This window comes from Thalassophryne amazonica, chromosome 19 (genome assembly GCF_902500255.1).
Source record: "Thalassophryne amazonica chromosome 19, fThaAma1.1, whole genome shotgun sequence".
NCBI lineage: Eukaryota > Metazoa > Chordata > Actinopteri > Batrachoidiformes > Batrachoididae > Thalassophryne > Thalassophryne amazonica.
Genome location: NC_047121.1, coordinates 28,717,262 through 28,742,251, shown reverse-complemented (window position 1 = coordinate 28,742,251; position 24,990 = coordinate 28,717,262). Strand labels below are relative to the sequence as shown.

The 24,990-nt window shown below is 42.9% G+C and overlaps 1 protein-coding gene across 1 annotated transcript; it reads left to right on the top strand.

Annotated features, from left to right (window-relative positions):
* Positions 1-232: 232 nt before the first annotated feature.
* atg14 (autophagy related 14) lies at positions 233-24,645 on the top strand. The gene is made up of 11 exons (XM_034159439.1): positions 233-751; positions 3,126-3,188; positions 5,668-5,710; positions 5,919-6,000; positions 12,244-12,481; positions 14,870-15,099; positions 16,497-16,614; positions 18,144-18,234; positions 18,623-18,708; positions 19,817-19,991; positions 24,364-24,645. The coding sequence occupies exons 1-11, from the start codon at positions 474-476 to the stop codon at positions 24,484-24,486; spliced, it is 1,527 nt and encodes a 508-aa protein (XP_034015330.1). The 5' UTR covers positions 233-473; the 3' UTR covers positions 24,487-24,645.
* Positions 24,646-24,990: the final 345 nt, after the last annotated feature.

Here is a 24,990-nt window from a genome sequence, read left to right as displayed (position 1 = left end):
TATATTTGATTTATAGTTCTATATATGTATGATGTAGGCTTTTTGTGTATTATTGAACACTTTTTAACACACTAATAAATTAATTAAAATAGTCAATTCGTGGAGATAATCAGTTAAAAGGGGAAAATTCAATTTATTTATTTTTTTTAAAGTATTATTTCATGCAGCATAAGGAAACTGCGGCGGTCGAGCAATAGACTCCGCCCACGAAATGACGTCTTACATAAACAAACCCATCACGTTTGCGGGGGAAACAGGAAGTGACGGAGTCATCGTCTGCTCATGAAAACAATGTACCCGTTACCGATTTTACTTTGTTGTTGAAATATGACGGCGACCTCACGGAGAAAGTAGCGGCGGCACTGTCAACATGTAATGATAGAAAGCGGTGATACCTGCAGCTAGTTGGTACTAGCTCTGATTTCGTAAATAAGGTTAAGTTAGCCTAGCGGAGTAGCTTAGCTTCGCTCTCCATGGCGGCTCCAGCGGGACTTCCACCGCTCGGGCCGGATCGTGCTGCCTCGTCCTCCGGCTCTCATTCCGGAGGCAGGCCGCCTCACCGCAGTCATCACCCGCACGGGTCGCTGCCCGCCGCGGGCTGCGCCCTGGTGGAGTCTGTGGACGACGCGGAGGGTCTGTACGTGGCGGTGGAGCGGTGCCCGCTGTGCAGCACCTCCCGCCGCAGGCTGACCTGCGCCCGCTGCGTCCAGGCCGGAGACTTCGTCTACTTCGACGGGAGGAACGCAGAGAGGTAACCGATCAGGAGGCAGCAGCCTTCATCCAGAAAAAGCTTCAACAGTTTTAAAGTTACAGTAGTGAGAGACTCAAATATTTATCCTCTGATGTCACCGTGACGTAATGAAACTCATCCGTTGGTCACTGGAGGTTCCACGACATGCAATCTACGACCTTTAAGCAAATATACAAATCTCTAGTGAGGCTTATAGTTGAGTACTGCACAGTTATTACCCACCCTGTGTACAGGCGAGATGAGTACAGGATTGTAAAAGTACAGAGACGTGCAACGAAGCTAGTTAAGGACCTGAAAACTCTGCCTTACACTGGGATTGATGACCTTGAAGTGTCCCAGTTCTTCTCACTACAGACGTCAGGCAGAACACGCTCTAATGGGTTCAAGATTTTCAAGCAACATTGCCAGACTAAACTTACAGGCAACAGTTTTAGCCAGAGTAGTGGATCCATGGAATGCCCTGCCCACCGAAATTGTGACAGCTCCATCTTTGAACCATCTTAAATCGTCTCTTGAACGGCACTGGAAACGTGACTCAGACAAATGGACAGTTTAGTGACAATATATAATTATATACACTAAGACGGGTACTGGATTTAACGAAATGGAGGATAACCAGTCAGTGACTGACAATCATAACACTCAGTAACTCAAATCCCGCTCCCCTTATTTAGAGAAGGTTACATGTTTTCTTGTCACCTCTTTCAAACCACCTTCTCCAGGTGTAGACAACTCAAGAACAATAGTAGTAAGTCTCTTTGGCTCCTCCCTTCTTTTCAATCTGTCACCACAGCAGATCAGAGGTAGAGCTGCATGTTGATTTGGCACCATATGCCCTTCCTGATGCACTTCCATATTACATGGAGAATGGACAACAGTGGTTTTTGAACCAGGAACCTTGCACACTGAAAACAAACATACTTAGCCACCACCCAAATAGAAACGCATGTCTGAACCCAAGTGACCTACAGTGACCAATAACTCTTCAAGGACAATTTACTACTCCAAGTACAACTGAAGTGGCTTTTTTGGATGAGATGTGAAATGACTTCAAGCAACTAAACAAGTGCAGTTGACTCAGCCCACTTGAAGGACCGAATAATCCTACAACCAGTATTGTGGGACTCAGCAGTGACCTTATTTTATTTATTTAGCTATTTCAGTGAACAGCCAATGTTTTGATTAGAGGTACACCAATCAGGATATTTTAGGCCGATCACTGAAATTTTGATCTGCCGATACCGATCAAGGCTGATACTGATCAAGTACGTATTTGGATCATGCCCAAACTAAGAATATAGGTCTAATGTATAGGACTATTTTTGCATTAAAACTTAATGATGAAAACAAAAAACATGCATTCAAATAAAGACACTAGAATAAACTTCCAACTTATGTTTTATTACACTGACTTTGTTCTACCAGCAAGCTCTTTTTTCCATGTTTCATGTTGCTCAGGTTACAGCCTACAGAACGTTGAGGATGTAAAATACAGCCCTCATTCTATGGGGTTAAAATTGTCTCAATATTTGTAAATGCACACAGGGTGATATACAAATAGTCATTGATTTGCAAATGTGTTCAGATATCCACAAATGCAAATTTCATATTTGTAACTTGTAAATTGGTCTTTGCAAATAATGTTGTATTTGCAAATATAAAACTTAATTTGTACAACAAAAAAAAAATTACATTTGTAAAACTGGAAATTGTATTTGTGAATTGAGTTTCAGCATTTGTGGATCACCAATTACATGCATTCATCGCTTTCCTCTGTGACGTAATTTTGAGACATTCTTTTCGCGAAATCCACAGATCCACAAACAAATGCTTACTGATTCACAAATATACACTCACGCACACTGGATATCCATTAGATGGCAGTGTGGTTCCATTCATTACACAGCAGTCTATTTAGATCTCTGAGTTTCTTACCATCTTTGCTGTATGGTTGCTGCCGCTGTAGTGTCTCTGTAACTGATAGTTGTGCAAATTGTTTGTTGCTTGTCGGGTCCGGCTTCTGCTGTGCTCGAGAGCTAGCCGCTTTTTGAAACTCCTGGTATTTTGTCAAGTCACAACTCTTCAAATTTCTAATTAGGTTTGTAGTATTGAATGTTTTGGGTTTACTCCTCCTCGAGGGATAGCCTTTCGCAAGTGTTGCAAATAGCAAATTTCGTGTCTGTTTTTGACACCGCAAAAATACTCCAGTCCGGCGAAGCCATTTTGAAACTACACATGTTCTTGGCTGGGCGTGTCATGACAGGACCAAGCGCTCCCTGCGCTACTGCCTGCACTGTTGTGAATAATACTCTTTTGAATAAGTTCAGTTTCTAAATAGAGTTGCTTTCTTATTGCTGGAGTTTTGTTTCTGCAGATATATTGAAAAGATGGAAAAGATGAAAAAGCTGAAAGAAGAAAAGGAGCAGCTTCAGCAAAGGTAAGCCATAAGTGCACTTGTGAAGAACAAATGAAGTGTGTCTATGTATGTATGTATGTATGTATATGTGTGTATGCATGTCAAAATTCTTCATACCCCATGGAAAACAACATTCTTTTTTAGATTCTTCATTTGTAAAAGCTATTATGTTGGTATTTCCTGTATATCTTTCACTTACTTGTATGCACAAATCCACATATGAGTTGGCTAAACTTTATTTTGCCTGACAGTAGATATAGCCCAAAATTATTTTTTGCTCATGTTCAGAAATATTCATATCCCTGGCAATATCGGAACAAAAATGTCCTTTTTTTTGACAGTGCCTGTTTTTTTCACTTCCTGTGAATGTGATCATCTTTGTCCTATAGTTATTTAATGATGTCCCAGTGGAATAAATGCCTTTTTTGTTGATCAAATGTTAAAGAATGACATTAAAAAACATCTTTACAGAAGAGTGTAATAGAGGAAAAGTGTACTGGTCATTCTCAGTTTCTGATCATCATGGTCAAGCAGAAGGTGCCCAGTGAGGACCTACAGCAATGTCTTGCGCGTGTCACAGTGAAGGAAAGGGTTACAAGGTCATTTCAAAGCAGTATGATGTCCCTGTGGCAACTGTCCAGAGCATAATCAACAAGCGCAAGAGGTTCAACACTTATAAACCTCAATGGGCATGGCAGGAAGTGTAAGGTGTCCTCCAAACTTACCAGGAAAATCTGATGAGAGGTTGACAACAACCCAGGACCACAACCAAGGCCCTAATTGAAATGCTTGACCAGGCAGGGATGAAGGTGTCACAGTCCACCATTGAGTGAATCTTGCACAGAGGAGGTCTCCATGGATGTAGGCCTCGGAATTTGCCACTGTTCAGTGAGAAACATCTGGAGGATCGCCTGGCCTTTGCTAGAGGTCATCTGCAGCAAGAGCCCAGCTCTTGATCAACTATTCTGTAGTCTGATGAAAACAAGTTGGAGTTATTTGGCCGTATGGATGCTGAATACGTCTATAGGAAGAAATGAGAAACATACAAGCTGAAAAAGTGTCACACAAATGCCTTCATTTCATCAGCAAAATAAAAAGACAAACATTAACAAGGGTATGAATGGTTCCTGTCTGATCTCAATGTATTCCAATTATAAACCCCTCGCATGTACTGGACAGAGCGGTCTGCATGTGCCCAGTAACAGAGGTATGAAATGAAGTTCAGCACTGACACTTGCAGATTCAAGGAAAGTGGGTACCGTATTTACATGATTAAAAGCCTGGGCATTTATTTTTCTCAAACCATGCTCGGACACAGCACCTAACCAAGGCAGGCTATAATTCAAGGCTGGCAATTATTTACAAAATCCTGCTTGCTGCGTGCACTGTAATGTGATGTTACGTTTCACACATATCTCTGGGTGTGACAAACCAAACCACTTTAGATCAGAGTCCTTTGCCCGGCTGTGAACCCATGCACCTGGTAAATGACTGAGACCACAAAGATTGACAAATGATTTGTCACTTTTACATTTTCACTCCTTCCTCTCCCGTCGCAGGCCGATTATATTTCAATCATGGATCAAATGAGTTTGGAAGAAAAGTCTGCAAATATGACCAACTTTACAACAAGGAGTTAGAAAGGAGTTAGTTTGGTGATTGTGTAAAGAAGTGGGGCTCATCAAGGGACAAATTAATCCAGAAAAAGCCGCTGTTCCTGTGGTAAATTGCATAAAGATGCAACGGAGAACTTTAAAAGGAGTTGTAGAAGCATAAATCAGGCTTTAGGATTTTAAGGTGCCCCTCTGCAGCTTACTTAGAAAAAAGAGTAACTTGACCAAATGTAATCTTCCTAATGCCAGTCGCTTATTTGCACATAACGCCCGACGCTTATTTAAGGCAAGCATTTCTTTTTGTTTGTTTGTTTTTTGTTTTGTTTTTTTTTTTTTCTTTTTTCAGATAAAATTTTGGCTCAGTCATTAAATGAGACAGGCCCAGATTCAAGGTCAGGCTTTTAATCAAGGAAATACGCAAGTCGATTTGGAGCTGGGGATTCTCCCGTAGATCGTTCGGCGCCTCCTGACTGTAACTAATCTGTTACATACATATAAATATAGAGAAGTCCCTTGGGCTGCTCCCTTGTTTTTTCATTTGGGTTGCCACAGCAGAGCCGATGTGGATTTGCCTGTTCAATTGATGCAACTCCACAAAAACTCCACACAACTCCACTTGGCCACCACCCGGATTTCAATTATAACAGACAATTCACTGGTCCACCTGAATTCCTTATATGCTAGTTTTACTGTGTGTGTGTGTGTGTGTGTGTGTGTGTCTGTGTAAAACTTGGTTTTATACTACTTGCTAAAGTTGTAATGAATGCGACTGACACGTGCTATGGTAACAGATACATTTCTATTGTGTGATAGCCTCAGCTGCACAGCCCCAATTAGTGAAACAACGATGGGTAGTCTGTTAATCTCCAGTTCTGATTTCCTCATAGAGTCTTTAAAGCCATGGACAAGAAGCTGCAGGCTGATCAGATGGTGAGTTCAGCTTTGTCCTGTGCTTCACTTTCATATGCATGGCACTAGTCACTAGTGGTGCGGGCAGTCTTTAACATGCAGCTTTTTAGATATTTCAGTATTTTGGTGCCTGCAGGGAACTTGAAAGTACCAGCAGGCTGTGACTGTGTGCTCTCATGTTGTAACACACAATAACAAGAATAAATGGTAACCTGCTGTTCTCATGCAGAAATGGAAGATCATGTCATGCAAGATGAAGATCCAGCAGCTGAAGGAGGCTGTTGGCTGCGGCAGTGAGGGGGTAAAGAGCGGTGAGTCAGTTTGTACGAATTTCCATTTATGGAAACAAGGGAATTGAGCCATCCACTGAATATCCAATTGAACCATGCAACAAGGACATTGAACCATCCCCTTCATTAGGTTGTCACTCATCTTCAACCGCATATCCAGGATCGGGTCACAGGGGCAACAGCTGCAGCAGGGGACCCCAGACTTCCCTTACCCGGGCCACATTGACCACCTCTGACATCGGGATCCCGAGGTGTTTCCAGGCCAGTGTGGCGATATAATCTCTCCACCTAGTCCTGGGTCTTCCCTAGGGTCTCTTCCCAGATGGACGTGTCTGGAACATCTCTCTAGTAGCGTCCCTTTATTCAGAGAGTAGCATCAACTTGGAACGTGGCAGCATTTTGGGGCCAACTTTGCTGAACTACTGAATGAACCCTTTATGTTTTCAACATTTTTATCAGTTAACCACATACAGCAACACATCCAGGTACAAGTACTATCAAAATAAATAGAAAAACAGTTAAGCTATCAAATTTACATTAATTTACAATTTATGATTTTATTTAATTAATTTAAAGCCTGATTTACGCTTCTGCAGCTCTGTAACTGCATGCAATGACGTGCGTGACAGTTTTAAAGTTCTCCATCTCTGGATTATGCTTTATTCTGGACCAATCTGACCCTCAAGGTTTTCTTTCTCCAATCATCACCTCCAATTCAAAGGTAAGCTGTACAGCAGAGGTCTCAAACCGGTTCCAGAAAGGGCTGAGAGGGTGCAGGTTTTCTGTGTAACCACCCGCTCCAGCAGGTGATTTCACTGATTAACATCACTTTGAGCATGTGAAATCAGTTACTCAGTGAAATCACCTGCTGGAGTGGGTGGTTGCACAGAAAGCCTGCACCCTCTCGGCCCTTTCTGGAACCAGTTTGAGACCTCTGCTGTACAGTTTACTTTTTTCGACTCTGTGTTGTAAATTTTCTGACTTTTTTGCCAAACGTGATCCCGAAATGTAATCGGCCTATGCACTGCAAAAAAAAATATTAAAGTATGATGGGAGTTGGAGTGAACGCTGAAAAGTGTCATATCACAGCCTTTTGCTGTATCTGATTTTAACAGGTGCACGTCAGGCTGCGAGTCAGAGTCTAAGAACGGTGTGAAAAAAATAAACGGGACAGTTTTTTTAATCACGGAAATGACTCCGGTCCCACATGCGAGGGGTTTTTTAATGGAAATACATCACGATCGGACGGGACATTTTATCCGATGTGAGCGAAAAATCTGTTACATACGGTGTTTATTACATGGAAAACGGCACAAAAACATTGGGATTATTTTTTTTGTCCAGTGACTGTGAATATTAAGCTTTTGCTTCTGCCCACACCCTTTCAGCCGCACTAAATTGGTAAATTGTTTTTGTTCTGTGTGTTTTAATTTTTGTTGACTTGTTTTGTAAATGAGAGATTTTGTCTGTGCGTGCGTGCTGAATAAAAATAATTTATTTATTCATTCATTCCGGTTTATACGATGGTGGTTTAGGTGAGTTTTACTGTACGTGGCACTGAACAATAAATTTAGCTCGCAAAGTTTTGACGATGATGTCAGCTTCCATCCCACACAGCTGACTTTATTTTCCCGTATTTTTCTTCTGTTCGGATCTGAAGGGAATCTGTACATCTTGAACCCCTTGTTGTGTCTATTTGTCCATCCAAATGCACAACAACCCAGTATTTTCAGCAAATAAATAAATAAAATAGCTGGATTTACATGCAAATAGATTAACAGCCAATGCCATTTTGGCCCCAAGATGGCGCCTAAATGGCGACTGTTATTTTTTTATTTATTTATTTTTCTCGACTCGTCATGTCGCTACTCTCTGTATCAAGGGACTCTACCTCCTAGGATGGTGCCCTCCTCAGCTGGCTTGTTTCAATGCGAAGGAACAGTGGCTATGCTCCGAGCTCCCCATGGATGGCCGAGCTTCTCATCCCATCTCTAAGGGAGACGCCAGCCACCCTCCTAAGGAAGCCCATTTCTGCCACTTGTACCTGTGATCTAGTTCTTTCAGTCATGACCCATCCCCCATGACCATAGGTTAGAAGAGGAACAAAGATTGACCAGTAGATTGAGAGCTTTGCCTTTTGTCTCAGCTCCCTTTTCGTCACAACAGTACGGTACAGCGAATATAATACCGCCCCTGCTGCGCTGATTGTCCAACCAATCTCACGCTCCATTGTCCCCTCACTTGTGAACAAGACCCCGAGGTACTTGAACTTCTTCATTTGGGGGAGGACCTCATTCCATACCCGGAGTAGGCAGTCCATTGGTTTCTTGCTGAGAACCATGGTCTCAGATTTAAACGTGCTGATGCTCATCCCAGCCACTTCACATTCGTTTGTGAACCAATCCAGTGAGTGCTGGAGGTCTCAGGCCGATTAAGCCAACAGGACCACATCATCTGCAAAAAGCAGTGATGGATGGCCCTGAGAAGGGACCCCCTCACTCCATACTCCTGCAGCACCTCCCACAGTATCTCCTGGGGTACCCGATCATATGTCCAATCCAAGTCCATAAAACACATGTACAACCCCAATTCCAATGAAGTTGAGACGTTATGTGAAATGTAAATAAAAACAGAATACAGTGATTTGCAAATCCTCTTCAACCTATATTCAATTGAATACACCACAAAACAAGATATTTAATGGCCCAGTCACACAGCACTTAACTAAGGGCAACGAAGCCCTGACGAAACAAGAAATCTGGACTTTTGTTGACTTTCGTTGGCATCATTTAACCTTCGCGCACCTTCGTTCCTGCAGCTGGCGCTTCGTCAGGATTTTTAAACTGTTGAAAAATTTGAACGAAGGGCAACGAAAACCTCAATTCGTCCGTGTTTCGTTTTGCTGTCGTTTTTGACATTTTTTTAATCGTTTCTTTCGTTTTGGTAACATTGTTTAATTTGATTTCATTGGAGCAGCTGAATGTTTTCACACAGTGCAGAAGCCGGTTTGTGAGCACTGAGGCTACTGCTGCATTCATGTACTGCCGGAAATTACAGAGCAAACTCAGCCTGCTTGCTTGGATTTTTTATCTGGGTGGGGAGTCAGGTTCAGTGGGCTGAGGCACTTTATATAGGGAAGAATTAATCTTTTGTGTGGATACAATTAATTATTTTGCCACAAGCAACTGCTGAATTTGTATTTTCCGACGGTACCCGAACGCAGCGGTAGCGAGAGGAGCAACTCCTGCGTGCGCTTATTATTTTTTATTAAAAATAACAGAGTGTAGGAATGACAATCCAGCCCTCATGTACAGGTGGCAACAGCTAGATAATTAAAATGATTATAAAAAAAGAGCTGTTCTGGAAGGAAGAATTCACATTTTGGGTCAGCTGCAGCTGGTGGAATAACCGCACATGTGAGTCAATTCGCAGACTGTTCGGTGATAAAGCTCTTTCGTCTACCTTTTCTCAACGAATTGTGACTTTTTTTTACTTTTTCTCTTCATTCAGGAATCGTATGCTGTGTGACTTGGCCATCATGTTCAAAGTGATAAACTTTATTGTTTTTGTGCAAATATTTGCTCATTTTGAAATGGATGCCTGCAACACATTTCAAAAAAGTTGGGACGGGGAAACAGAAGACTGGGAAAGTTGATGAATGCTCAAAGAACACCTAATTGGAAACAGGTGAGTGTCATGATTGGGTATAAATGGAGCATCCCCAAAAGGCTCAGCCATTCACAAACAAAGATGGGGCGAGGATCACCACTTTGTGAACAACTGTGTGGAAAAAAATAGTCCAGCATTTTAAGAACAATGTTTCTTAACGTTCAATTGCAAGGAATTTAGGGATTCCTTCATCTACAGTCCATAATATAATCAGAAGATTCAGAAAATCGTAAGCGGCAAGGCCAAAAACCAGCATTGAATGCCTGTGACCTTCAATCCCTCAGGCGGCACTACATTAAAAACTGACATCTTTGTGTAAAGGATCTTACCGCGGACTCAGAAACACTTCAGAAAACCATTGTCAGTTAACATAGTTTGTTGCTACATCTACAAGTACAAGTTAAAACTCTACCATGCAAAGCAAAAGCCATACATCAACAACATCCAGAAACGCTGCCGCCTTCTCTGGGCACAAGGTCATTTGAAATGGACAGACGCAAAGTGGAAAAGTGTGCTGTGGTCTGATGAGTCCACATTTCAAATTGTTTTTGGAAATCATGGATGTTGTGTCCTCCCGTCAAAAGGAAAAAGACTATCTGGATTGTTGAAAAGCCAGCATCTGTGATGGCATGGGGGTGTGTTAGTGCCCATAGCATTGGCAACTTGCACGTCTGTGATGACACCATCAATGCTGAAAGGTACATCCAGGTTTTGGAGCAACACATGCTGCCATCCAAGCAATGTCTTTTTCAGGGACATCCCTGCTTATTTCAGCAAGACAATGCCAAGCCACATTCTGCACATGTCACAACAGCATGGCTTTGTAGTAAAAGAGTGCAGGTACTAGACTGGCCTGCCTGCAGTCCAGACCTGTCGCCCATTGAAAATGTGTGACGCATTATGAAGTGCAAACTACGACAACGGAGAACCTGGACTGTTGAACAGCTGAAGTCGTACATCAAGCAACACTGAGAAAGAATTCCACCTACAAAGCTTCAACAATTAGTGTCCTCAGTTCCCAAAAACTTATTGAGTGTTGTTAGAAGGAAAGGTGATGTAACACGGTGGTAAACATACCACTGTCCCAGCTTTTTTGAAACGTGTTGCAGGCATCCATTTCAAAATGAGCAAATATGTGCAGAAAAACAATAAAGTTTATCAGTTTGAACATTAAATATCTTGTTTTTGTGGTCTAGTCAATTGAATATAGGTTGAAGAGGATTTGCAAATCATTGTATTCTGTTTTTATTTACATTTCACCCAACGTCCCAACTTCATTGGGATTGGGGTTGTAGACTGGATGGGCATACTCCCAGGCCCCCTCCAGGATCCTTGTGAGAGAGAAGATCTGGTCAGTTGTTCCACAACCGGGATGGAGCCTGCATTGTTCCTCTTCAAACAGAGGTTTGAGTATCGGCCGAACCCTCCTTTCCAGCATCATTAGGTTGTTTCACAGCCAAACTATCAAGTGCTGATAAATTGCATATATTTGACAAAGCTCTGCGTTTTTTCTTGTTCTTGTTGGACTGTTCATGAAAATCTTTGTTCATTTGGGACTTTATTTTCTCATGGATACAGACACGTACACACGTGTGGAGGGCAGTGGGCCTGTTGCGCTTGCAACTTTGGGGAGAAAAGTAATTTAACAAGTGAGCACAATACATGAAGAAATACAAAATTAACAGTAAAGTGAAAATGGAATTCTTGATTGGATTAACCGTCTGGATGGATACGATCCTAAACATTTTTTTGGTTTTGCAAATGCAAGGTTCGTGCACACTACGTGCAAGTAATAAGCATTGATCACAGTGGTCTACAAAATGCAAAAGCTGAAAATAATTCTGGTTTAGTAAAAGTCTGTTTAAGCAGACACTTGATTGCCAGTTTGTTAGGTACACTTAGATAAGTTTAATCTAGTATAAAGTACCAGTTGTGTAGTAGTGCCTCTCATGATGAGGATCACAATGTCCCATCTTTGCCAAACGTGTTTTGAGAATATTTTGAGGTAATTTTGGAGGCTGTAATTTGCATTAATGTTTAACTGTACAGAATATACTGAGAGGTATAACTAATACTGTCTTTTGTGTACTTCAGGATGGAAGTCACACAAGCTAAAATTGTGAAATGGGGGTACAATGAGATCAGAGTCACGGGGGTCTCATATGCTATGTATTTGTAATTCAATTTATTTAATTTATATAGCACCAAATCACAACAAAGCTGCCTCAAAGTGCTTCACACAAGTAAGGTCAAACCTTACCAACCCCCAGAGCAAGCACACAGGCGGAAGTGGTAAGGAAAAACTCCCTCTGATGATTTGAGGAAGAAATCTCAAGCAGACCAGACTCAAAGGGGTGACTCTTCCCTTGGGCCATGCTACCGACACAATTGACAATACAAATATACAGGAATCTTTGGGAGTTGTAATAAGAGTTTATTGTTATCAAGGTAAAAATTGAACATATCTTGTATTTTTTTTTTTTTTTTACCTGATAAAATTCCATGATGTCATCTGAGTTTCACACAGTGTGGATTCATATAGACATATTTGGTTGCATCCTAGTCTTTTCAATCTTCTCCTTCCCCGTCCTGCAGACAAGGACCATCTCCTCCATTTTCAGGAGGAAAGCCAGCGGCTACAGCGCCGGGCTGGGCGTCACCAGGAGAAACGAGACAAAATAGAGCGTCACAATCACCGTCTGGGAGAACTGATGGAGAGACGCAGCCGGGAGCTTCAGGCTCGATTTGGCCAATTAGCGGCACTGCGTCGTGACCACATCCTGGAGCTCACCACCCACATTTTCCCCATGCAAGAAGAGAAGCAGGGCAGCAGGTCAGCCCCGCTATTTTGAGAACATCACACAGAAATCACTCAGGACTGCAACTGAGTATTTCTTATTTAATATACCTCAGAGTCATATATCTGTCATTGATCCCTGGTGTCTACAGAAGTGTCTTTACATAGACCATCATTACAACAACACACACAATCAAATGGAGATTACGCAAACACAAAAAGCACAGAATGAGAATTAAACATACAATTTATTCTGGCTTCTCCTGGTTTGTGGGGGTTTCCACAGCACATCCTTTGTGTATCTGCATGTTGATTTGGCCCATGTTTTATATCCAGTGCACTTCTTCACGCAACTCCAGATCTACAAGGAGAATGGGGTACGTGTGGGTGAATGTGTGAGTCTTCTAAGCACATCTCATCCTAAACCAGTTGGTCGTTTTAATTGAAACTTCACATAATGACTGCACACCATTTGATGATGTGCATGAAAGAAAATCTCAGTCAAACATTTTCAAAGGGAGATAATCTAACTTTTAAAAAATTACATCATACATGTACGTATACAGTGCATCCAGAAAGTATTCACAGCGCTTCACTTTTTCCACTATTTGATATGTTACAGCCTTATTCCAAAATGGATGAAATTCATTTTTTCCTGAAACATCTACACACAATAGCCTATTTTGACCAGTGTTGCCAAAGTAACTTTGAAAAGTTACTTCATTAGTTACTTTATACAGTTATATTTTACGGTTACTTTATACAGTTACTTGATTAGCAGCTGTGGACAACTAGTCAGCAGCTCCTGAATGTAATTAATAAAATAACTCAGAATCTAACTTGGTTATTTTTAAGATTTAGTACTCAGAAAAGTAACTGTTAGTTACTTTGTTGATTAGTTACTTTGCTGATTGCTCAATATTAAGAGTAACCAAGCTAGATTACTAGTTACCTTATTAGTTATATTACTTATTGGTTGCAAGTTTTCGGCAGCTTCTAATAAAGTAATTGCATAAAGCTACTAATGAAGTAACTGCACAAAGCAACTAAAAAAGTAACTTTTCTAAATTACTTTGACAACACTGATTTTGACAATGTGAGAAAAAAGTTTTAGATTTTTGCAAATTTATTTAAAAAAAAAAACATAATCACGTGTACGTAAGTATTCACAGCCTTTGCCATGAAGCTCAAAATTGAGCTCAGGTGCATCCTGTTTCCACTGATCATCCTTGAGATGTTTCTACAGCTTAACTGGAGTCCACCTGGGGTAAATTCAATTGATGGACATGATTTGGAAAGACACACATCTGTCTACATATAAGGTCCCACGGTTGACAGTGCATGTCAGAGCACGAACCAATCATGAAGTCAGAGGAATCGTCTGTAGACCTCTGAGACAGTATTGTCTCAAGGCACAAATCTGTGAAGGACACAGAAACATATCTGCTGCTTTGAAGAGCACAGTGATCTCCATCATCCATAAATGGAAGAAGTTCAGATCCACCAGGACTCTTCCTAGAGCTGGCTGCCCGTCTAAACTGAGCGATCAGTGGAGAAGGGCCTTAGTCAGGGAGGTGACCAAGAACTTGATGGTCATGTTGTCAGAGCTCCAGCATTCCTCGGTAGAGAGAGGAGAACTTTCCAGAGGGGCAACCATCTCTGCAGCAATCCACCAATCAGGCCTGTATGGTAGAGTGGCCAGACAGAAGCTATTCCTTAGTAGAAGGCACATGGCAGCCCACCTGGAGTTTGCCAAAAGGCAGCTGAAGGACACACAGACCACGAAAAATGAAATTGTCTGGTCTGATGATTGAACTTTTTGGCGTGAATGCCAGGCGTCATGTTTGGAGGAAACCAGGCACCATCCCTTGGCTTCAGGACAACTTTGTGAATGTCTGTGAGTGCCCTGGACCTGAGTCCGATCGAACATCTCTGGAGAGATCTGGTTTTCAGTTGGATTTATGTTTTATTTGTTTAATAGTCAGTTGACTTTTCAGATTCAATATAATTGTACAGCAACTGGCTGCCTTGCCTGGCATCCAAAAATGTTTTAGATTCTGTACCAAACCCAAATATCCATACCAAACATAGATGATTCATTAAGTCCAACCATCTGTGTTATATATGCGTACCTTAAATAGTCACTCAGTCACCCCAGCACAGCTGATGAGGCCTGTTATTGTCCAAAATGCATCCTGAACATTGGGTGACTCTGTAACATCGAGGCCTTGGAAGCTGTTCGTAGCCTAAGCAGTTGTGGTTCTATGATATACTCAAGCTACTTTGTGTGTGTGTGTGTGTGTGTGTTTGTGTTTGGTGGTGGGGCTTCCATTTCGCATTTTGCTCACAGATCTGTATTTTTCTGCAGAATAAAACTACAACACAAGAAGTAACCTCAGCTCTGCCCCTGTGTTTCCCCATTAGAGACCCTGCAGATGTGGTGGCTGAGTGTGATCTTGTGTTGACCTCTAGCACAGTGAGCGAACTCGCTGAGGCACGTCGCACAACTTATATGTCAGGACGGTGGATCTGGGATGACCAGAATGGAGAGACCAGCATCAGCATCACTGGACCACCTGTCATGCTGCCAAGCAACGGAGACTGCTCTGCCTACTATAGCTGGGTGGAGGAGAAGAGTGCCACTCATGGGCCAGGTGAGTCTTTTCTGTGTGTGTGTGTGGGGGGGGTCCTTATACGGCGTTTGTTTGCAGCCATGATCGTAACATGAGCTGTAAGACCAGTAAAGCCCCCACCCCCATCAGTGACAGTCTGGTTGAAGGCAACTGGGGGCCTGCTTCAACCAAATCTGGGAGGAAGCTCACAGGTGAATTCCTGTTGGCTGGACTGAAAAGATTATCCTGGAAAAAAATGTACTGGACACCTTTGTCTCATCACCCACAAGGCTTACTCATCCTGTGAGTTAGGTAGTAGGTGAAGACTGGAGCCACAGCAAGCTGAATCTTGGATGCAAAAACTGGCTGCTGTTTTGGAAAACACCCGTGCAGTGATCCAGCATGTTTAGAAGTTACTGCTAATTTTATTGGATTTTGGAAAAGGAACTTTGCTTTTCCCTGGTGAATGAGAAGTTTGTTTCTTTGTAATTGTGTATAGGCAGGAAAGGTCTAAATGTTTGTTTTTACTGTATGTATGTGTAACAAGTCCAGATTAAAAAGATGTCCCTATGGGCTTACTTCTGCTTAATTCCTCTTTGGCTGAGTTGGTAGAGCCTTAGTCTCAAGCATGAGCAATCTGGTGTTTGAACACCTACATGAAGATGCGTCATCCGGTCACATATATACGTTTTTGTGGTTAGGCCTCATCCATGTCGAAATCATGTGAACAGGATGCTGGGCTGCTGTTGTCAAGAAGAAACTGAATGATGCTGAGTGAGAGTGATGCTAGAGGGTGGAGTCACGCCGTGTGCTGTCAAGTAGCATGCGCTGCCATTACCAAAGTGGGCAAAGTCGTGTCTTTGTTTTTGTTATTTTTGTTTTTCATTCTTTCTGGCTTCCGCATTCACTCAACACACACTCTGTATTGCACATTCGGGTACTTCATCCTTATTGCCCTCTTTGGTAATGGCGGCCTTGCCCCCATGTAGGCACGCCAGTGTTACGTTAGCAGTATAGGGAGTGCGCACTCTGACTTCACTATAGCCAACTCTGTGGTAGAAATACAGCATAGTTAGTTGCCAGGCGCTGCGAAGCAAAAGCATTTCCTGCATGAAAGAGACCAGAGGTTTAGCTGACTCCAAACAAATCCTGGATGTTGTCACAATGCATTCTGGGTCAGTTTTTGCTTATAATGTGATACAGAGAATTTAGTGTAACTGTAGCCATCATCCAAGAGAGAAGGTGTTTGCTTGTACAGCAGCCATTTTTGGGGTAACCAGATAGTAGCTCTTACTGTGATTACTTTTTATTCAAGACAGTTCTTAAAGGAAATAGTTTTCCTAACTTCGGCTTTATTTGTACATCACTGAGAAATGGGAGTGAATATTTTTCTCTTGTCTGCACGTGTTGTAACCTCTAATCTTTTGTCTGTGCTGCAGAGTTGGACCACATCAATCCAGCCCACACGATTAGTGCGTCATTGTGCTATGCAACACAACTTGTTACCATCCTGTCGCACATCCTGGATGTCAACCTTCCCAAGAAGCTCTGCAACAGGTAACCAAGTCCTTTATGACATAAACACAATCACTAATGACAAACAAATAAAATAATAATAAAATTTGACCAGTGGATAGTCTGAAAGGTGCAGACTATCCACAGTTTTCAAACAGAAATTACAGTCAAAATTAAAGCTGTATGGCCTTTAAGATTTCACAATACTGACTAAATTTAGTTGCTGCTGAATTCCAAGCATTATAATCTGGGTTTATTTTTATAGCCTTGCAAAATTACAGCTCATCTAATGAAAACATATTTATCAGGGAGGAATTCCATGCCAGGTATTATATAACGGCTGAGTGGATCCTTGTCAGTTGATTGTTGCTTTGTATGTCATGTAACATAGATTATTAGTCCCATTTGTTTTGCGTTGCATTTAGCATGCAATTTGGTTCCATTTACTGTGCAAATTTGGTTCCATGCGTTTTGTACCATTGCACGGTGCGACCACCACCGACTAGTGGGGGTACCGTTTAGCTAAACATGGCGGAGTTTGTTTTGCTGACGGACGACGATTTGAAGGAGGAAATTGACAGTGCTAATTCTTCTAACACACACAAAAAAGAAAAAACAAATCCACTATGCTGTAAGCTATCGGGAGGCATGAAGAGTTGTTAGGATGAAAAGCTGGACTAATTTCTGATGTGATTTTTCGCTGGACTGAGGAAGTACATGAAGTCTTATTTTTTTTTTTTTTTTTTTTGGGAAGTACTTGAAGTCTGTGTATGGCATCACAGACTGCATCGTCTGAATTTTTTTTTGAACTGTCTGACTGTTTTTCCAAGTTGACTGAGAACAGTTTTGGACTCCTGTTGGACTGTTGATGTCAAAGTACCAGTGACGAACACCAAAATGTAAGTCCCTTTTCTGTTCATAAATTAACAAGATATCAAATGACAAGGATCTCTTTTAGCCGTTATAGGAAACAAATAATGAATGTTTTTCATTCTTTCAATGGAACGAATATTTAATTTGGTAAAAGATGGAATGTTCCATTCAACTCGGCTTTGCCGCTGTGGCAGGCGCATCTGTGGCAGGGGTGTGTCTAAATTCCAGTCCAGTCTGAACTGGCAGTAAGGCACTAGAGTTGCATCCACAAACTTTGAATCGTCCGCAATCTTTCGCAGAGAATCGTCCGCCCTCATCACTGACCTGCAGCAGCCGGAGGAGGAAGACAAAGATCCCGAACCCACTCCAGATGAAGAAATCATCACATCCAGTTCAGTTTTGATTTAGTTTGATGTGCATCCGTGTGTGTACAGATTGTTCGCCTGTTGTGAACCCACCTATAAAGGCAAATTTGAATATTGTCTATTAAAAGAAAAAAAAAAAAATCTGCTGGACTTTAGACCAAATTCTTGTTGGTCTATGGTTCATTGGCTTTCTGCTGCTTCATGGTACCACACCTCATTTTAAGACCGACAGGCCCCAGAGTGCACACACAAACAGTACATTTGCTGTTTAAACACTGTGGCTGCTGGGCATCAAAATGACCAAATTTAACTGTGTACCTGTTTGTTCCACAGTGAGTTCTGTGGAGAGAACCTGAGTCGGTACCGGTTCACCAGAGCTCTGAGCAAACTGAACACAAACATCCTGCACCTGTGCTTTTCTCAGGTAAGAGAGAACAGAAAAGAAAAATGTCAAACTAGAGCCCAAATGTGAGTGAATGTCTCCACATTCCCTCAGCACAAATACAAAAACAAAAAGTGAGACGATATGAGATAACGAGATGCACAAGTCATCTTTAGATGTTATGGTCACTGTTCATGCTGTCATTTTCTTCATGTGTTTATCAACACACAGATCTGTGTATGTCATTAGAAAGTAATACACAAATTTACTTGCAAAAAAAAATTTATTCAAACTTGGGTTTCAAAACACCAGGCAGTTATTTATTTTCTGTACTTTTGTGGATTATATTTGTTACCTCATTTGAATTTATTTATATTTTGCACTGAATAGTAACGGGTGAACCTGTGTGTTTTTGTGTGTGTGCTACCAGCATGTAGACAGTGAGAAGCTCCACCCTCATCACACTCTACGGAACATCATGTTCTTGGTCTCCCCTGACAATGATAATCTGGGCAGGTATGATAACACTGTTGTTGTCGTTGTCTTACTTAATTTCTCAGTCTAAATGGGTTTGAGAATTTCTCAACCTGCGTGGTGGACAGAAGATGAATACACAGGTCTTGTCCATTCCAGTCTTCACTGGCTGTTGTAAGAACTTTTTTCAATTTTGTGCATTTGCCATGGCATGAACCTGCGTGAGCATGTACATATTTGGATAGTCAGGTCAGGTCTGGTAGTATGCGCTGGTGCCATGTGTCAGTGCATCCACCACTCTAAGGAACCATCTTGAGGTCCTGAATGGCAACCACCCAGGCAGACAGGTGGTCCATCCCCATCTCTGGAAATTAACTGCCCATCTGTTGTAGCTCATTAGAATGTTCCCTTGGCTTTCTCCAGCCGCTGGGGCGAGTGCATGCTCAATCATGAGTTTGGTCTCCAAATGTAAAGGTCAAATGAGGTTGGATTCTATGACATATGTTACCCCGTACCATGATAATTAAGTATGGCATGTGGTGAAAACTATTTTTTTTTTTAACCCTATTAGCTCAACCAATAATTTGCATCACCTTTTACCAAAACTGGAGCTTCTTTAACATTTGACTCCAGTACAATTTGAAATTGACCTTTGTCACAGTTTTACGTCATAACTCCATGACATTCAAACATAGATAGTCTAAACTATACCTTTTTGGAATCTTTATGATCAGACAAATAATATGATATACTTTTCAATACGATTTGAGCATTTTTAAGTTTTGTCCCCTGTCTAATTTTTTATTGAATCCTGTAGGTCCCTAGGTCAAACTTTTATCACAAAAATGTACAATTATTTTGCCTATCTTCTGCACTACATTTACTTTGACGTCTTCTGATTCGCTGCAGACTGGATGAACAATGAGTTTGTGTGGTCAACATTTCATTTAATATAAATCCATACCAGATCATCTGAAGTAACTCCAAGCAAAATGGGAGTGGTCAAATGAAAGATGTTGACTTGATTTAGTGATTCTTTCATATTCAGCATGTTGTATTTTTTAGATTTTTTTTTTCCTTCATTCTGATCATCGTAATTCACAAAGTTGCTATTTTCTGATCTCTCCTGTTTTTGGCACGGTTTGTCTAGGACGGGCCCATTTGAGGTGAGTGCTGACCTGGAAGAGTCAATGGAGTTTGTGGAGCCGGAGGCGATGGGGCCGGCGGAGGAAAGTGGTGACGAAGCCGTGACAGATGAAGAGACGGACCTGGGAACAGACTGGGAGACCGTGCCCAGTCCCCGCTTCTGTGACATCCCCTCACAGGTAGAAAACTGCTTTTAAAATGTCAGACCAGCTGAAAATAGTGTCCATATTAAGCACAGAGACCTTAGTTAACCTTGGGTATTAATATGTTTCTCCTTATTGACATAAAAACTGTTTCACTTGGAACATGGTTGAACACAGTGTTCAGATAGCAGAAGACAACTGATGTTTAAGTGGTCAGATGATTCATTTCAGTGTTTTCTATACCCCAAAATCACAGGCTGTCTGCCTGTGGGCTTTAAATGTGTGGTGTGACGTCTTCTGTCCCTGCCAAGTGGCAAGCTGACACCCCATGCAGTGAAGCCAATGTGCAAGTGCAGTTCCTTGACTAACTGCTTGAGGCTGGCTCCAAAACAACACGTTCCCATACGAGTCTGTGTTACACTCGTGTTAAATAGAATGTAATTATCAAGGTCCATTGTTCACTGTTGTTACCTAATATCCCTAATTTCTCCAAAAATATTAGTCCTATCAACTTTGTTTTTTCAGCATTCTTCCTTGACTCAAAATACTTAACCATAACAAATGGCAAATGTCAGCTGTCCCCAGTTTCTCCGTGATCGAAGCCATACAGACGCACAGTGTTGTCAAAGTAACTTTGAAAAGTTACTTTTTTAGTTGCTTTATACAGTTGCTTTATGCAGTTACTTCATTAGTAGCTTTATGCAGTTACTTCATTAGAATCTGCCAAAAACTTGCAACTAATAAGTAACTGCTCATGTAACTGTAACTACTAATGTTGGTCCAAGGGCCACAGAGTTTGTGAGATGACCCCCAAACTCTGAATTCAAGCCACAGTTCACAGTGAAGACAGTGAAGCATGGTGGTGCAAGCATCATGATATGGGCATGTTTCTCCTACTATGGTGTTGGGCCTATATATCACATACCAGGTATCATGGATCAGTTTGGATATGTCAAAATACTTGAAGAGGTCATGTTGCCTTATGCTGAAGAGGACATGCCCTTGAAATGGGTGTTTCAACAAGACAGTGACCCCAAGCACACTAGTAAACAAGCAAAATCTTGGTTCCAAACCAACAAAATTAATGCCTCGCAGATGTGAAGAAATCAACTGTGGTTATACAACTAAATACTAGTTTAGTGATTCACAGGATTGCTAAAAAAAAGCAGTTTGAACATAATAGTTTTGAGTTTGTAGCGTCAACAGCAGATGCTACTATTATTGTGAACACCCCCTTTTCTACTTTTTTGCTAATAGCCCAATTTCATAGCCTTAAGAGTGTGCATATCATGAATGCTTGGTCTTGTTGGATTTGTGAGAATCTACTGAATCTACTGGTACCTTGTTTCCCATGTAACAATAAGAAATCTATTCAAAACCTGGATTAATCTTTTTAGTCATATAGCACTGCTATTATTCTGAACACCACTGTATATACAGTCAGTGGTCTCTGCACATCTGAGAGAATAAATAGAATATCATATCAATAGTACTGATACATCATTAAAAAAGAGGCAGAGCAATAGAGGCCAATAAACAATTTTTCCACCATAAGTATTAGGGTGAGTGGATGTTGTCCTTTTTTTTCCCTTTACTGTAATGATCAAGTAGTCAAAAAAGTCAGAACTGTAACTTTTGTATTAATTATTGGTTGAGCCATTGAAATTTTTAAAACAGGAATAGTTTTGGCTGTTTTAAATACTTTACATATTTTTCCACAAACTGTGATAATAACATGCACTGGTGCAAAGTATAACTTTTTAAAGAATATTTGTGCAGACAATAAGTTGCATAATTATTTAAGGCATGGAAATCCAAGACACCAGCTGAAATCTATCAATAAGTAGAAAGCAAGAGAAGAGGTCCATGGAACCTTCAAGATCTGAAGATCTGTTAGTGAGAACTTCTCCTTTGCAGAGATAATCCATCCCACCTCACAGGTGTGGCATATCAAGATGCTGATTAGACAGCAGGATTATTGCACAGGTGTGTGTTAAGCTGGTCATAATAAAAGGCCACTCTGAAATGTTCCATTTTATCACACAGCACAATGCCACAGATGTTGCAAGTTTTGACAGAGCATGCAGTTGGTATGCTGACTGCAGGAATATTGTAACCGACTTGAGTGGGTCTCTGGTGCCTGTCGCGGCGGCAATCCCCGAACCTGGTGGTGGACACTGGAAGTAAGGGATGCCGTCAGCTGAAGAAGGAGTCCTACTTATCTTTGTTGGTAGGTGGGACCCCAGAGGCAGCTGACGGGTACCGGCAGGCCAAGCGTGCCACAGCCCGTGCGGTCGCAGAGGCAAAAACTCGGGTCTGAGAGGAGTTCGGGGAGGCTATGGAGGAGGACTATCGGTCGGCCTCGAAGAGATTCTGGCAAACCGTCCGACGCCTCAGGGGGCGGAAGCAGCTCTCCACCAGCACTGTTTACGGTGCAGATGGGGAGCTGTTGACCTTGACTGGGGATGTTGTCGGTTGGTGGAAGGAGTACTTCGAGGATCTCCTCAATCCCATCGTCACGTCTTCCGAAGAGGAAGCAGAGACTGGGGACTCAGAGGCGGACTCATCCATTACCCAGGCCGAAGTCACCGAGGTGGTTAGAAAGCTCCTCGGTGGCAAGGCTCCTGGGGTGGATGAAATCCGTCCTGAGTACCTTAAGTCTCTGGATGTTGTCGGGCTGTCTTGGCTGACACGCCTCTGCAACATCGCGTGGTGATCGGGGACAGTGCCTCTGGATTGGCAGACCGGGGTGGTGGTCCCTCTGTTTAAGAAGGGGGACCGGAGGGTGTGTTCCAACTATAGGGGGATCACACTCCTCAGCCTCCCCGGTAAGGTCTATTCCAGAGTACTGGAGAGGAGAATTCGACCGATGGTCGAATCTCGGATTCAGGAGGAGCAGTGTGGTTTTCGTCCTGGTCGCAGCACACTGGACCAGCTCTACACGCTCCATCAGGTGCTCGAGGGTTCATGGGAGTTTGCCCAACCAGTCCACATTTGTTTTGTGGATCTGGAGAAGGCGTTCGACCGTGTCCCTCGGGGCACCCTGTGGGGAGTGCGCCGGGAGTACGGGGTCCGGGGCCCTTTGTTAAGGGCTATCCGGTCCCTGTACGACCGCAGCAGGAGCTTGGTTCGCATTGCCGGTAGTAAGTCAAACCTGTTTCCAGTGCACGTTGGCCTCCGCCAGGGCTGCCCTTTGTCACCGGTTCTGTTCATTATTTTTATGGACAGAATTTCTAGGCGCAGCCAGGGTGTAGAGGGGGTCTAGTTTGGGAACCACAGAATCTCGTCTCTGCTGTTTGCGGACGATGTGGTTCTGTTGGCTTCGTCAAATCAGGACCTTCAGCGTGCACTGGGGCGGTTTGCAGCCGAGTGTGAAGCGTCCGGGATGAAAATCAGCACCTCCAAATCGGAGGCCATGGTTCTCGACCGGAAAAAGGTGCTTTGCCCTCTTCAGGTCGGTAGAGTGTCCTTGCCTCAAGTGAAGGAGTTTAAGTATCTCGGGGTCTTGTTCACGAGTGAGGGACGGATGGAGCGTGAGATCGATAGACGGATCGGTGCAGCATCTGCAGTGATGCGGTCCGCTGTATCGGACCGTTGTGGTGAAGAGAGAGCTGAGTAGGGGGGCAAAGCTCTCGATTTACAGATCGATCTACGTTCCGATCCTCACCTATGGTCATGAGATTTGGCTCATGACCGAAAGAACGAGATCGCGAGTACAAGTGGCCGAGATGAGTTTCCTCCGCAGGGTGGCTGGGCGCTCCCTTAGAGATAGGGTGAGGTCACTCGGGAGGAGCTCGGAGTTGAGCCGCTGCTCCTCCACGTCGAAAGGAGTCAGTTGAGGTGGCTCGGACATCTTTTCCGGATGCCCCCTGGACGCCTCGCTGGAGAGGTGTTCCGGGCACGTCCCACTGGGAGGAGGCCCCGGGCAAGACCCAGGACACGCTGGAGTGACTACATCTCTCGGCTGGCTTGGGAACGCCTTGGGGTTCCCCCAGAGGAGCTAGGGGAGGTATGTGTGGATCGGGAGGTCTGGGCGGCTTTGCTTCAGCTGCTGCCCCCGCGACCCGACTCCGGATAAAGCAGAAGAAAATGGATGGATGGATGGACTTGAGTGGGCAAATGCTCACATTTGATGGCATCTGGTTGCTTATCAACTCTATGCAAAGGAGATGTGTTGCACTGCGTGAAGCAGATGGTGGTCACACCAGATACTGACTGGTTTTCCAACTCCATTTAGTCTCACCACAGTTTATTTCTATTTTTTTCAACTGAGACATCCAGTGATGTTTTCTGTCTCATGTCTAACAGCAGAGTTTCTGTCCACTTGAGTTTCCACGGATGTTTTCTTAAAATCCTTTTGTTGTACTCTCTGGTAATGTTTCTTCCTCCTTCTCTCCTCCTCCCGCAGCCCATGGATCTTTCCCAAAGTGCATTGCAGGTTTCACAACCATCTGCTAACACGGGAGGGATGATCTCGTCTGCTGCTGCGTCCTTCACGTCCTGGTTCAGAGCGTACACGGGCCAGCGCTGATTGAACTGGACCCCAACGGATCAGTCTTCTTCTAATGTGCCCGGACTTGGACTGCACTTGTTCAAGCCCCGGATCAGATTTTGGTCTGTTTTGGAGCCACGTGGGCTTGACTGAGCAGACAGTGTAGGTCCAGCGGTCAAAGGTCAGATTCGCAGGCGGGCAGGATGACGCGGCACATGGCGTCCTGACAGCAGAATTACAGAATGTGACTGGCGTTTTATTGATCGATTTTTCGATGGAAATCGATGTAGCATCTTCAGTTTGTTCTTAAAAACAAACTTTATTTACTTTGTTTTATATTTTGGTTTTCATTCAGAGTGGCACTCCTGTGCGCAGTGCGCCTGTGCACAGCGCTCCTGTGCATGTGCCATAAGCAGAGCAGGGGGTCTAGAGCTGCACAGTGAGGGAACACAGTTGGGATTACGGCATGAACATGATTGCATGATTTCATAAACTGACTGAGACCCTCTGAGACGGGATTAGTTTTATATGAGGTGGAGCAGT

Excerpts from the sequence above, each read along its gene's own strand:
- atg14 (XM_034159439.1), top strand. The coding sequence starts at position 474 with ATGGCGGCTCCAGCGGGACTTCCACCGCTCGGGCCGGATCGTGCTGCC. Across the intron at positions 752-3,125 it reads GACGGGAGGAACGCAGAGAG|ATATATTGAAAAGATGGAAA; the intron begins GTAACCGATCAG and ends TTGTTTCTGCAG. Across the intron at positions 18,235-18,622 it reads TGCACCTGTGCTTTTCTCAG|CATGTAGACAGTGAGAAGCT; the intron begins GTAAGAGAGAAC and ends GTGTGCTACCAG.